Consider the following 12420-nt stretch of genomic DNA (forward strand, 5'->3'; position numbering starts at 1 on the left):
GAAGATGTGTGACAACTTAGCATGGCACGACGATATACACATGACGCTTTTACAAAGTCTGATATCATTAGATAATGCGTTGTGTTACAAATAAAATATGCTACGGTACAAAGATAATACACTTCGTTACAAAAGTGTTTTCTTAGTTTTCAATTACATCATCTTCTTCTTATTTTTGTATGTGGTTTCAATGTTATTCTGATCATTTTCTCTGTTTGAAATTTTCTTCTTCTTCAGTTTCAATCTTGTTTTTCTTTAAATTTACATCTTCTTCTTTTGCTGGTCTCAGTTCAAACCTCAGAGATGCAACGACAGTTGTGGTGTAATATTTTCAGACCCTGTTTTGTTTTTCCAACAAAATCTTAGGCTTAGATGGTATTTGTGTTGCTTTTCCAATATGAAATTCTACCGTTCCACCAAAAAACTTCAACGAAAATGACGGTGAGATGAGAGAAATATATTAGATTATAAAAAAATATAATAATTATACCCGTAAAGAACAATAGTAATAGGTTTAGTGTCAAATCAAAATAATAATAAAAAAAAAGTATTTTTTGAACATGAAAATAGACTTTTTGTTGATGTGACAACTTTTGAGAGTAAAATCGTAATTTAAAAGAAACGTTACCCTAATTTGTGAAAATTACGAGTCAAAAACACTAAAATTCTATCTATCTATTTGTCATGTCAAATGTTCAATTGAAGAATGTATTCATCGTCAATTTGCACTTGAGATTGTGTCAAGAATTGATAAGATAATGAAAATGACCTAAATGCCCTCATGTTGAATTTAGTGTTAAAAATCCTTGATTTTTCTCTCCTAAAGCTTCGTCTGTCTTCAACCTTGAATGTCTCTTTCAACCGTCAAAATCTCAAGAACAAAAGAGGATAAGTTGGCCGTTGGATTCAAAATGTTTCCAACACTAATAAAAAGAAATTGAATAGAACGTTGTGAGAAAAAGTATGGAATATATTACCACACAGTATTTATTGGAGAATTGGAGATGCGGGGTATCGATCCCCGTACCTCTCGCATGCTAAGCGAGCGCTCTACCATCTGAGCTACAACCCCGCTTTATGGTACAAATTTACTTATAAAACACATTTTACTGTGTAGCCGTCAACACATTTTGTGGATTTAGAGCCGTTCCTCTTTCAACTTGAAATGCTTATCATCAAACCTTCCTTCTCCTAAGTCCTTTGTACCCAAGTGTCATAGGTCGAAAATAGATTTCAGATCCAATAGACCAACATGAAGAGGATTTAGACGTGTTCAATATCCCCATAAGATCGTAAGGAAATGTAAAACCTTGAGGGGTAGGCTCAATGGTAATTTTGGACCGATAAGTGGTTAATGCCTGTAGGTCATGAGTTTGATACCCAACATGAGCATTAATTCCTCGAGGGGCACCCGCGAGGGTGCACCCTCACTTACCTAACGTCTGTGATGTGCGGGTATTGCACGTGCCCCGGGACTCGTCCTTGGACAATATCATGATCTATGGACTTGGCAAAGACCAGATTCGGGCCCAGTCCACTATCTATAGGGATACCTATTTATAAATAAATAAATAAATCCCCATAATATGCCATGAAGAACGGGGTTCTATTCCCCTTTAACAACATTTTTTTTAATTTTGGGAGAACATGACTCAAGACTTCAGTTGACCGATTTCCTACAAACATTTGGGTAAAAAAAGAACAAGGGGTGATCATGAACTTTTTGCATAACTTGATTATAGGTTCCCCACTAAACTCTATAAACATATTTATTTGAGTCCATATTTGTTTGTTCTAGTTATAAATGAAATAATTGCTCATATGACATAAGTTGGTTAGACTAGAGATTATATATATATCACATAAAACTACTTATAAAACTATAACATGTTTTGTATTATATGAGCAAAAAGGTTGGAATGAGTTGATTATTTGTGAGGATGATCTTTATGGTGAGAAAATCATCGTCACTGAAAATCAGCCCATTCCAAAACTTCTAACCCCATCAAAAGTGATTTACAAAAAATAGACGGTTCAAAAGTCTTCAACTTGTAAACATGGGGTTAGAAGTTTCAAAATGAGCTGATTTTTTATGAAGATGATCTCCTCACCATAGAGATCATCTTCACCATTGAATTATATTTTTAAATTTGGGAGTCATGTCAAAGTTCAGTAACCATCTTCTCTCTCTCTCTCGTATAAATTCTCTAATAATGCTTATTTTGTAAATGTGTTGCTATCTATATGACGAAGTCTATTGAGATGGTTATTGGAACTTCTTATAATTAATTTATAATTGCATGAACAGTGTTATTTTTTTTATGGGTTGAACAATCATTACTGATAGACGGATTTTTAGTTTCACAAAAACAAAATGATTTATGTTATTATTTTGAATAAATGGTTTATTATTATTGATTGATTGTGTTGATTGAATTTTTGATTTGTTATTGTTCATTGAATGTATTGGTTGAATTGTTGATTTAAAATAATATGTTTTCCATTATCTTTTTATGTCACTTAAATAAAATAATAATAATTTTCTATGAAAATTTTCATGATGTGTACAAACAGTGAAAAAATATTTACAGGAAATAATTTTTCAAACAATATTTTCTTCACAATCAAACACGCCGTAAGTTTTAAACCACTGAAGGTATCATTTCAGCCAATGTGTCAGTCCACGTGGTATAATAAGGTTATTGAGTTGAAAATAAGTTTACTCCAAAACATTTTTTAAGAGCAAATTCTCATATCCAATGACGTGGCATTGTATACGCCCCTAAACATAGCTTTTATTCTACGAGGATGACCCACCAAACTCGGATTCCTCTTAGATGCGTAGGGTGTAGGCGCACACCTAATGGTGGGTCCAGTGGGCCCCACAGCATCTCCCAATTGGCCATATCCAGTAGCCACCATTCCACATGAAAGATCCACATTTCTAATCTGCAACACGTAAAATGACCAAAACACCCTTTGATCACGTTTACTTAGAGCGAGAGGAAGAGATGGAAAGTGGCCCACAAACGGTACTTAGCACCGATTTATGTTGTTTCTCTCTTCCCCCATTAAAAGCTTTTATTAAAAAATCCAAAAACGCCACCAAATTGATTTAAAAAAAAAAAAAAAAAAACTCTCACCAACACAAAATCCAGATTCCTTCTCTCGATTTCCCTAATCTTGCTGGTTTCGCATAATCTCTTTGCAACAAAAACCAGATCTTCTTTCAAGATCTTCTCGGATTCTCGCTTATTCGGTTCCTGAAAACTGCGTTTGATCGTTGGAAAACTGGTTTTCTTCTCGATCGGTTTGTTATGGGTTCTGGAGAGCTTCTGAACATCGAACCTCAAGAACTTAAGTTCCCTTGTAAGCTTTAAAAATTAAAGATCTCATCTTTCGTTAGATCCGTTTTGTTTTTTTTTCCTTTTCTTCTAGGGTTCGTAGGTTTTGATTTGTTTTTTGTTTTGTTTCGTGAAGTCGAACTCAAGAAACAGATCTCATGTTCTTTACAATTATTGAATAATACGGACAATTATGTAGCTTTCAAGGTAAATCTCATATTTATTCTTGAAATTTTATATTTACTTGAAATCTGTAAATAAATAAAAAAAATTGGTCATTTTTGGTGATTGGAGATTGAAAATGTCGAATTGGCATTAAACGTAGGTGAAGACGACAAATCCGAAGAAGTATTGTGTACGGCCGAATACAGGAATCGTGTTGCCACTATCCACGTGCGATGTGATAGGTTCTAATCAGATTCCATTTCTTTGTTTATTTGTTTTTTCAACTTTCAACTTTCAACTTTCAATTTTTAATTTCTAATTTTTTGTTTTTAATCATTAAATTTTAATTTTTAATCTTTAATTTTAATTTTTTGTGATGGTTTATCAATTTAATGTTATTAGTTTTTGCTCAGTTACGATGCAAGCGCAACGAGAGGCTCCCCCTGACATGCAATGTAAGGACAAGTTTCTTCTACAGAGTGTGATTGCTAGCCCGGGCGCCACTGCAAAGGATATTAACCCTGAAATGGTAATTAATTACATGTACCCTTGCATATAAATATCTTAACATTTATATATATTTTCAAATTTGTTGTGAATTTTGCGAGAGTTACATATAGCCTTTTATGGTTTCGTTTAGTTCTTTTTTTTTTTTTTTTTTTTTTTTAAATTTATGGAAATGGGTTTGTTTAGTTTAACAAGGAGTCAGGAAATCTTGTTGAAGAGTGCAAATTACGAGTTCTTTATGTTTCTCCCCGTCAACCACCATCACCTGTTCCTGAAGGGTCTGAGGAAGGTTCATCACCAAGGGCATCAATTTCGGACAATGGGAATTCAAACACTTCTGAATTTTCCGCTGTGAGTATTTCATAAATAAATAGTGTCTTTTTATAGAAGACAATTGATGACATGTGTGTTTAACGATGTTTATAGGTTTCAAGAGCATATGGGGAGTCTCAAGACAAATCTCCAGAGGTGAGTTTTTCGGTTTTTGTGGGGGTTTTGCAGATATTGAACTTTCAAGGTATTTGTAGTGGTATGAACTATGAAGTGCCAACTTAGCTATAAGGTGGTAAGACATATGTAGTGTTGTGCCCACATCGTAGGTTCAAACACCCTTGAACCCAACTTCACCTTGCTAACTGCTAACCTTTTACCTATAAAAAAGGGTACCTGTAGTGGTTACTTCACGTTCCTTTTATATTTGGAAAACACCATGATTCATTATGTGTTCTGCATCTAGTTTGTATTGTTGTACTTTGTATTTTGACTGCAATTAATTACAATGGTTCAATTTTTTTGTGTAAACCTTATACACATTGGCTTGGTAATATATTTTTTTTTCTAGTTTTTTTTAGAAACAATGAAGGTTTTTCCAAAGGTTTCCAAACAAAAAATTATGACAACGACCCCTGATTTTTTAATAGATAAAAGAAGATACCTTTAAGAAGAAAGAAAATTAAAAAGACATAGAGGTCAAGAAGGCCTACCAAAGCAACAGAGGAATAAATCCCAAGACACCAAGGGGTTAATTTTACACAAGGCCTCATTTAAAAACAAGATATTTAAAGAAAATATCTCAGCACTCCATGAGAACACACTACTAATAGAACAAAAAAAACCTTTAATGCTAAAGATTATATTTTGGAGATCTTCTCCCTTACCTTCAACAGTCCAACTGTTTCTTTCCTTCCAGATACCCCAACAAACAGCGATGCAACAATGTGCCAGTTACGACACACTTCCAAAATAAAGTTGAGCAACACTCATGAAACATCAAATTGGGAAAAGAAGAAACACAAAATCTGAGAGGTTACAAAACAAGAAAGGATTAAATGATTCACAAATTTCCTATTAATTTGCAAAGAAAACAATAATCCAACTCTAAGAACTTTCTTAATGGGATTGTCAATTGAGAGGATGTTTTCAAGAGATGTGAGTCCAAACTCCAAAGAAAAAAAAAAACTTGGAAGGAATTCTAGATCCCCAAACAGCAGTAGGATAGTTTCTTTTTTGTTCTGTTGGAGGGAGAGGGTGGGGGTGTGTGTTCTCATTGCCATAGTGACAAAGTCGCGGTTCGGGAATAATTCGGCAATAGAAAGCTTAGGAAAAAATCAACAAAAGATTGATAAAGTTGGAAAAACATCGGATAAACTAAAAAATAAAAATGTATTTCATATACTAAATAATAAAATAACACTTAAAAAATCTAAAAATGAAAATAATTCGTGATTTTTTTTTTAAAATCATTGATTAAACACGATTAATTGTGATTTTTTCAAAAACATCGTGACTTTTTGAAAAAATCGTGATTTAATTGACAAAATTTAAAATCGTGATTTAATCGCCCTTTTTTCAATAAATCACAGATTTTTGTCACTATGCTCATTGCCTATAACAAGATCTAACAGAAAAATCTGGACCATTGCAAAATTTGTGAGAAGAAATTGGTTCAAATTCCCAATCATCAAGCCTTCTTCTATATCCAAAATCCCACAATGAATCATCACTGTTCCATGTAGTAAAATTTTGAATGAGAAGACCATTCTTCACATAGGATAGAGCAAAAAACAAAGGGGAAGCCACTCTCAAGGTTTTATCCTTGTACCACTTATTTCCTAAAAACTCACCTTACCTCCTCTCCCAGTCTAAAGGGCAAATCGTCCAATAAAATTCTAATGAAATTTAAATTATAAACTGTACAAAATTCTAGTGAACTTCATATATTTATAAATTGATGTGCAATTTATGTTGGCTTTCATTGTTCATACATTTTTCTAATCTCATTCATGGTGCCAAGACTTCAATTTTAGTGAGAAACTTGCATGTTCAAAAATTGTTAGGGTGGGGAAGGCTTTGTAGGTAGGCTATTTATCTTGCATATGGTCATGTGTAAGGAAACCAACAATTTCTTTGACTTTGCATGTTAATGACATCTATCAACCATTCTTTACATACATAAATAATTTAAACTGCTCCTTGTTCCATCACTCGCACATTTAATTAAAATGCTAAGCTGGTTGATCTATATGATAACTTCCGTCATTAGGTAATCTTGTTTTCCAAGAGACACCTTTGAGGAGGGAAGAGATTTTGGATGTTACTATAGAACCAGAATTGCGTGGTTGAACTGTGAGTGTGCTTCCAAGTCTTTGTGAACATAAAATTTTACTGACAAGGGAGCAAGTGAAGTGTTTGGGTTGTCGTCTTTTATGTTGTTTTGAGGCCGTCTCGGTAATTCCAATAAATATGAGGAAATCCAAAGTTTTTTGGTATTTGGTGTGATCTGGTGGTTAGCGATCTTGCTTTGCTATTGGACGATGATGTGGGCAGTCTCCATCTTGCTACCTTGGGCTTCCACTTGGAGCCTCTTACAAGAGTAAAGTTATTTGGGACCTTGTGATTTAAAGTGTGGAAAGGAGATTTAGTTCTTGGAAATTACAGTATCCCTCAAAAGGAGGTAAGTTGACTCTTATCAAATCTACTCTTGCAAGTATTCCTGTTTAGATACTCTTTTTGTTTTCCATGCCTTGAAATGTTGAATTGAGATTGGACAGACTTTTAGAGACTTCTTGTGACACGATAAGGAAGAAGAAAGGGAGTATCATTCGGTGAGTTAAAACTTGATTGTTCCCCTAAGAAGCGTAGGGGTTGGGTTTTTGTAACTTAAAGGAATTGACCTAGCTCTATGGGGAAAGTGGTTGTTGAGGTTTGGGAAAAAATCAGATAGCTTGTGGAGGAAGATGATAGTTGATAAATTCAAGGAGAAGAATTATGGTTGGGAGTGCAAAGCAGAGTGGGGCGAGGTTTGTCAAACTCCTTTCGACATTTCATAAAAGGACTACATTCAAGGTTGGAAGAGGTAATAGAGGAACTGTACGCTATTTCAAGGAAGTGGACAGACCCATTTCGGAGTTGAGTACTTTTGAGTTCAGAGCTTGCCTACGGCTAGTCTGAGGAGGGCCTTTAATGACTAGGAAGTTTAATCCTTTGGTGGGCTTATGGAATGCTTACCCTTCTTGAATAGAAGTTCGGAGGAGGAAGGTCTTTGGGCTTGGGATGGAAGCCAAGGTGGATTATTTTCTGTAAAATTCTTCTACAGATCCTTATCTAGTAGTTGATCAATGGCCTTTCCTTCAGTGCCAATATGGAGGACGTAGGGTACCATCCAAGATTTCATTCTTCATATGGTCGACTGCTTTGAGAAATATACTTTTAATAATTATTGTTCCAAATTTTTTTGGGTCGGTGGAACATTTTTTGTATTCATTGTCCATCTGGTTTTATTTTTTCCTATCCCTATTTGGAGTCTCAGGATGCTTCCCATGGATGGTGGTCTCCCTTTTTGAGAGTTGGCGGTTTCTTGAGGATGAATTTGGAGGGTTCAAGAAAATTTTGTAAAGCATTGGCCCCTTTATTATTTGTTGGGGCATCTGGAAGGAAAGTGATGCAATAGAAAAGTTCAAAATTGTTGTTAGTTGCTGTTTTGAGTCAAATGTTTCGCTTCTAATGAAACTAAAACTCCAAGCTAAGCCTATTAGTTGGCCTGCTAGGCCTTTGTACATCTCTTGGATGTTGTAGCATCAGAAATAACGTTTTTGCTCTCGAAAACAGGGAGAAATCGAACTCTGATATGATTACATCTAGTCCATGGTTTATTTACTTTTGGTGCAAAGTTTATTAGGAATCCAGGGGAGGGGAGCGTTTTTTTGTAGATGTGTTTTTTAGATGAAATTGGGTTTGTAATATTTCTTTATAATTCGGTTGTCGGCAGATACTCTTTTTTTTTTCCTTGTTCCTTTCGGTTGGTCACCTCGACCCTCCTGTCTTTTAATGAAATTCATCTTTCTTCAATTATTTAAAAAATAATTATGTAAGTGACAATGAGACTAAATATGCGTTATGCAATATGATGGGCAATCGTGAACAAACATATGCACATATTGATTGTAATTAGGAAATTCAAATAAGAAATAAATGAATATGATGGAGTATAAACGTAGCTTAAATTAGTGATATAAGCTGAGATGTTTTGCTTGTTCACACCAAAGGCCATTGATGCCAATTATAAAATCAAAGGAGGATTGAAAACCACTTCGGAAGAAAGTTCCAACATAGTGAAGTTGGAAAGACATGTGGAGTGTTGTTCCCACGTCCTAGGTTCAAACCCCCTTGAAGCCAACTTCACCTTGCTAACCACTAATCCCTTTACCTTTAAAAAAACTCCACTTTGGAAGCATAAGAAGAAAGATGAGGAAGTAAACAAATAGTGATGAAGATGAACTCACAAAAAAATAAAAATAAAATAAAACCAAAAAAAAAAGTGATGGAGATGAACTGTAAGCATTGAAGCTCTACAATTTGCAAGCTCAAGCGATGGGTTCATGATCCAGACTATTTCCATACTTAGGCTGAGGATACCATACCCATAGTTTGCAGACATGCCCATGCACGTGTTTGTGTATCCATGGTGCATTGGGGGTATATCCTAGGGTTGGACCCATCTGCATGGAAAAGGGTAACTATTAAAAATATAATGTGGGCCCCACCTTCCACATCATCATCAAAGCCAAATACTGACATTTTGGTGGTTGAACGAATGGGTTGCAATTTTTGAGTGATAGACATCGTGTTTGATGTTATTAGGAAACAACTACTTATTCTTCCACACATGGGGTTTATATATATGAAAAATCTCACAAGCAATTGGCATGCTATTTTTTTTTATAAAAATATTCTTTAGCAAGTTAACGTATTTAGAATATTAGTTCATGTTTGGTAGAAAGGGTTGACGCGTGTAGAGTTGGAAGTGTCTGCTCATGACACGTTTGGTTGTCCAACTCGTGAAAGTTGTTCAACTTCTGTGTTTTTCTTTACAGTTGGAACTTACAACTCCTCATGAATCTCGTATAGTTGTTTATTGCTCGAAAAAAATACGAGGCACCAGTTGGACCTCCTTACTTCATTCCTCACTTCAGCACCCCAATCCCCTACTACATCCACCCCTGCTTGTGTATACGCCACACTTTGTATAGTATTAGCGAGGTATTAAATTTCGATTTCGATGTCTATTTCGGTTAGTCTGGAAATGAAAATATTTTGATGGATGTGGAAATGAATACATTTTTTGGAAATGGTGGAAATTATAGAAATATTAATGAAATTTTCATTAACCCTGTAGGAAATGATAAAATAGGCATTAAAACACACTCATTAAGTCATCAAAATACAATAAACTACCATATGGAGTGAAAAATTGAATATCAACAACATTTTGAGAGGCTGCCAGTGAAAATAAGAATAATAATGTTGCATTAATTACATACAACTTAATATGTAAGACATTAAAATGAAGAAACTATTAAGTATTGCATTCATGTGTAATTATATTTCTTTTATTTTTTGAGTAAGTATGAATCAATTGCTTGTATCCAACTGATTGAAATATGGTTGATTGTATGTGTGCTTATATAAATGTACTAATATGCTTAGAATAGATTAAAATAAGATGAAATATCTAACTAAATAATCATAATTCATTTATACTAATGGATGAATGTTCTATGAAAATTTTATTAGTAAATACTATATGTAAGTTACAAGTTCTTCCTAAAAGCAATTATAAGTTTTTCCAAAAAAGAAAATATTTCGGTCGAAATTTACTATTCATCGAAATATTTCCTCCGAAATATTGCATTTTTATACCTAAAAATGATAATTTCAGCCGAAATTCACTATTCATCAAAATATTTCACGAAATGAATAGTGATTTCCACCGAAATATATGCAAAAAGAAATTGTCGGTTTAATTTCGGTGTTGGAACTTGTGGAAATGGAAATATGTCGAAATTTAATACTATGAATATTAGTAACAGGATGTATGAGACAATTCTTACATGACTAAAACCATGGAACATTCCGTTTTCGGCAAAGACAACTAGAAAAAAATATTGAATGTTTTGCAAATATTTCAGATTTCATATTCTAATTATTGATCAACTTGATTTGGTGTATAAAAACCAGTGAGCAGAGTTCAGCACTCGCTATCAAAATCAAGGTGATCAATACTCAATAATGAGTCATGCACTATATGAAGAGCTTTTAATTTTGTTTCTTTAGCATGCTTTTGGGTTGATGGAAAATCATGTTATGCATTTTAGTAACACTTGGTCTTGTCTATTTAAGTTATTTGTACTCCATTATTCAGGCAAGAGCTCTTATTTCGAAGCTGACCGAGGAGAAAAATTATGCTATGCAACAGGCTAGCAAAATTTGTCAGGAACTGGTGAGTTACTGATCATATACTGACTTGATCATTTAAATTTAGACCTATTATCGATATGCTTCTGATTCTTGATCATATTTTTAATTTGAACTAATGCTGCTGTGAAAGTTCAATTTTATATGGTTGAAAACTCCCTCCTTCCTCACCTCCCTCATTTAATTAAGGGTTAATTACATATGAAGTGCCAACATAGCTAAGTGGTAAGACATGTGGAGAGTTGTTTCCATGTCTTAGGTTCAAACCCCCTTGAACCCAATTTCATTTGCTAACCACTAACCCTATACCTACAAAAAAAAAAGGTAAATTACACTTTCACTCCTTGTGGTTTGGCATAATTCTATGTCGACCCCCTAAAATTTTGACAATTGCACTTACCTCCCCTATAGTTATCTAAAAGCCTCACTTACCCTGCTTTTGGCTACTTGCGGTTGATAAAATAAAAATGATTTTTTTTACATTTTAGAAAGACTGTTTTACCCTTTTCAAAATGTTGATTCTTTTTTATAAACAAAAATATCCCTGTGAAACATGGGTTCACACTAATAGTGTAAATGCTTAGAGGGGTGATATTTTTTGTATTTTAAAATTTCTCTTTTTTATTTTATAAAAATGTAAAATGAGAGGGTAACATAGTCAAATAATATTTGAACTTTAATACCGTCTGTGAAAGGGAAGGTAAGTGCAATTATCAAAATGTTAGGGGGTCAACATGGAATTATGTCAAACCACTGGTTCTAAAACAACTCAGTCTCGTCCATGGACGAGATGAGACCGAGTTTTGAAACCATGGTTTTAACTGTCAAGTTTTTTTTTTCTTTTCTAAGCAAGGATTGGCTCATCATTAATTTATTACATAATTACGTTATGCAGGAACTGTTGAGGCGTGAAGCCAACAAAAACCGTGGTGGCATTTCCTTCCTTTATGTTGTGCTCATTGGCTTGTTTGGCATCCTTCTGGGGTATATTTTGAGGAAAGCGTGAACTACTCCTGGTTAGGTGTTTATCTTTAGCCTCTCTTTGCTTTCTTCTTCCCAAAGATATTTAAAAAAAAATTAGAGAAAAAAAAAATGAGAACAAGAGATAAATGACAAGAGACTGGTGCTTTGGTTTCTTGTCTTAGAGTTGTGTCATTAGGAAATATTCTCAGCTGGAGTTGATAATGGGGTTTGTTATTGTTAAAAGCAGGAACTCTGTAAAAGTACTGTGTGATGCTTCCTGCTTTATTTAATTGGCATTCATTTTGCTAACTCTGATCTTTCTTTTATTTCATTTTTGTGTTTATCTCTTAAAAGTTTTTAAAGATTATTATTAGTTACTCCAAGAAATTCTTCAAGGAAAATTTTGTATAGTTTTGTGCTGTTTGTATACACTATGTCCCTGTTGCTTGCACTGATTATGGAGATTCATAACCTTTAGTGTGCATGGGGAAGATGCCTTGCTTTAATTTTGAAAATTAGTTGTCGAAACTCAATGGGTAACTTCTTGTGTGAAGAAGCTTGGTTTTCCTCTGTGCTAAGAAGATTCATCGTGTTATGATGTTGGATCCATCAACATGACCCACATCAAGTTATCACGGTCTTCCAATCTGTTATCCAATCAGATATACATATACTTGCATGTTTGATT

At 34.1% G+C, this 12420-nt stretch overlaps 1 protein-coding gene and 1 non-coding gene across 2 annotated transcripts; one reads left to right on the forward strand and one right to left on the reverse strand.

Moving 5' to 3' along the window:
- Positions 1–999: 999 nt before the first annotated feature.
- TRNAA-AGC (transfer RNA alanine (anticodon AGC)) lies at positions 1000–1072 on the reverse strand. Its single transcript has one exon. It is a non-coding gene; the product is annotated as a tRNA-Ala (tRNA).
- Positions 1073–3029: 1957 nt separating this feature from the next.
- On the forward strand, positions 3030–12151 carry LOC147393437 (vesicle-associated protein 1-2-like). Its single transcript, XM_086455781.1, has 8 exons — positions 3030–3369; positions 3481–3551; positions 3670–3751; positions 3923–4038; positions 4203–4367; positions 4443–4484; positions 10717–10794; positions 11665–12151. The coding sequence occupies exons 1-8, from the start codon at positions 3318–3320 to the stop codon at positions 11773–11775; spliced, it is 717 nt and encodes a 238-aa protein (XP_086311907.1). The 5' UTR covers positions 3030–3317; the 3' UTR covers positions 11776–12151.
- The last annotated feature ends 269 nt before the right edge of the window (positions 12152–12420 follow it).

The sequence above is a fragment of the Akebia trifoliata genome, chromosome 10, assembly GCF_017979445.1.
Source record: "Akebia trifoliata isolate Shusen 1 chromosome 10, ASM1797944v1, whole genome shotgun sequence".
NCBI classification, from domain to species: Eukaryota; Viridiplantae; Streptophyta; class Magnoliopsida; order Ranunculales; family Lardizabalaceae; genus Akebia; species Akebia trifoliata.